The sequence below is a fragment of the Capricornis sumatraensis genome, chromosome 16 (assembly GCF_032405125.1).
Source record: "Capricornis sumatraensis isolate serow.1 chromosome 16, serow.2, whole genome shotgun sequence".
NCBI lineage: Eukaryota > Metazoa > Chordata > Mammalia > Artiodactyla > Bovidae > Capricornis > Capricornis sumatraensis.
The window spans coordinates 50,295,973-50,298,349 of NC_091084.1; the positions used below are offsets into that span (position 1 = coordinate 50,295,973).

General features: G+C 38.7%; 1 protein-coding gene across 1 annotated transcript; it reads left to right on the forward strand.

Annotated features, from left to right (window-relative positions):
• Positions 1-1,001: 1,001 nt before the first annotated feature.
• Positions 1,002-1,952, forward strand: LOC138092741 (olfactory receptor 52A1-like). The gene has a single exon (XM_068988800.1). It carries the CDS (start codon positions 1,002-1,004, stop codon positions 1,950-1,952), a length of 951 nt encoding a protein of 316 aa, XP_068844901.1.
• The last annotated feature ends 425 nt before the right edge of the window (positions 1,953-2,377 follow it).

The window sequence follows — 2,377 nt, forward strand, 5'->3', positions numbered from 1 at the left end:
TATTAGAAATGTAAAATGTAACAACTTTTGCTCAAATTTGTTAAGTGAACATGGATTTGAATGACCTTTCCTTCAACCCTTCCTTCACATTCTTATAAAGGACTACCAAACTTACATAAAGACAGATTGCATTGATTGGTAGATAAGCATATGCTTTGAATGACAAGTTTCTACCTCGATCATTTTTAATAGGGAATTTGTCATTCTAATACACTAAGCAGAGATTGTGTATTTGCCGGTCCAAGCCAACCATGCCTGATTTAGAGACAGCTAAGAAAAAGAGGTGCTAAGGTGGGAGGGGGGTTCATGTTTGGGAACACATGTAAGAATTAAAGAAAAAAAAAAAAAAGAGGTGCTAACCCGCCTGCCAATGCAGGGGACTTAAGAGATACAGGTTCTATCCCTGAGTCAGGAAGATCCCCTGGAGGAGGTTATGGCAAACCACTCCAGCATTCTTGCCTGGAGAATCCCGTGGACAGAGGATCCTGGTAGGCACAGTCCTTGCGGTCTCATAAATTCAGACACTGCTGAAGTGACTTAGCAAGCAGCCAATAGAGAAAAAGAGACTAGTAAAGCTGTTAACTGAACTATGTAATGTGGAGAGATTCATTAAATTCTGATTAAAATGCAACTTTCACACAATATAAACAAGTCTATTTTCTTTGCCCACAGGTCTGGAATGAAATAATAGTCAATACAGCAGTTTGTTTTCCAGTTCAGTTATTTTTCATGTTTTAAAGCATTGCCTAGCTCTGCACATAAAATTTTATTGTGGTACAAGAACTATGGTACTGTGTCTGTGGATGTCTTTCCTAAAACAGTGATGTCTCTCTGTTGACCTTTGTTTTACCCTTTACATGTAAATGAGACTGATGATATTATCCAAGATTTCTGCATAAATCAGAAAGACTCAATATGATGACTTTGGGCAAAAACAGAAAGATGGAAAGAAAGCAGAATTGAATTAGAAACTTGGGTTTGCATCAGGAGACTCAAGGATTATGTCCATTTCCAACGTTACAATCTTCATGCCTTCTGTGTTGACCCTTATAGGAGTCCCAGGCCTAGAATCTGTGCAGTGCTGGATTGGGGTTCCATTTTGTGCCATGTATCTAATTGCTATGATTGGAAATTTCTTGCTTTTGATTATCATCATATCAGAACGCAGCCTCCATCAGCCCATGTATATTTTCCTAGGCATGTTAGGAGTCACAGATATTGCTCTCAGCACAAGCATTGTGCCCAAGATGCTTGGAATCTTCTGGTTTCATGTAACAGAGATATATTTTGATTCTTGCTTGCTTCAAATGTGGCTCATCCACACATTTCAGTGCACAGAATCAGGCATCCTCCTAGCCATGGCCCTGGACCGCTATGTAGCCATCTGTTATCCACTCAGATATGCTGCCATCTTCTCTCACAAGTTAGTCACTCAGATAGCAGCTATGGTAACACTCAGGGCTGCCATTCTTGTAGCACCATGCCTAATACTGATAAAGATTCGATTACAATTTTACCATACAACAGTCATCTCTCATTCCTACTGTGAACATATGGCTGTCGTGAAACTGGCTGCAGAAAATATCAGGGTTAACAAAATCTATGGTTTGTTTGTGGCCTTCACTGTTGCTGGGCTTGACATTGTGTTAATCACGTTGTCCTACATACAGATATTCATCACAGTTTTTCGTTTGCCTCAGAAGGAGGCTAGGTTGAAAGCGTTCAACACTTGCGTCGCTCACATCTGTGTCTTCCTCCAGTTCTACTCCCTTGGTTTCTTCTCCTTCTTTGCACATAGATTTGGTTCCCACATCCCTCCTTATATTCACATCCTCTTTTCTAGCACTTATCTGCTGGTCCCTCCATTTCTCAACCCACTTGTCTATGGTGCAAAGACCAAGCAGATCCATGTCCATATGGCAAAAATATTTTGTTCAAAAAATTTGCTGTGAGAAAAGCTTTTATGTTTACCTTTTTTGTGAATAGCAACACTATTTCACAACAAAAAGTCCTTCTTATTAGAAATGCTCAGATTTTCTATTTAATTTTTTTCAACTTGCCAGAATGTTAGCTATTAGCTATTAGGGCATGAAAGCAGTCAATAGGATTGTGGATCCTATTGAGAATTAGAAACATAAAGGAGGAAAATAGTGAATGTTTCTCTTTTAAATTTCTCTTTCAGTTTTTTTTAGCACCTGCTTGAGTGTCCTCTTGTAAATGTCCAACTCTGGAAAGATTCACAAATTATGGATCTCTCAATGATGTTCTACAGTGTCCAGATACTCAGTAAATCTAGTTCTTGATTTTGTTTCCTGGTCATGTGGATCTTCTTAAAAAAAAAAAAAATGAAGGAAGTGTATGTTACTGTTCTTATCAG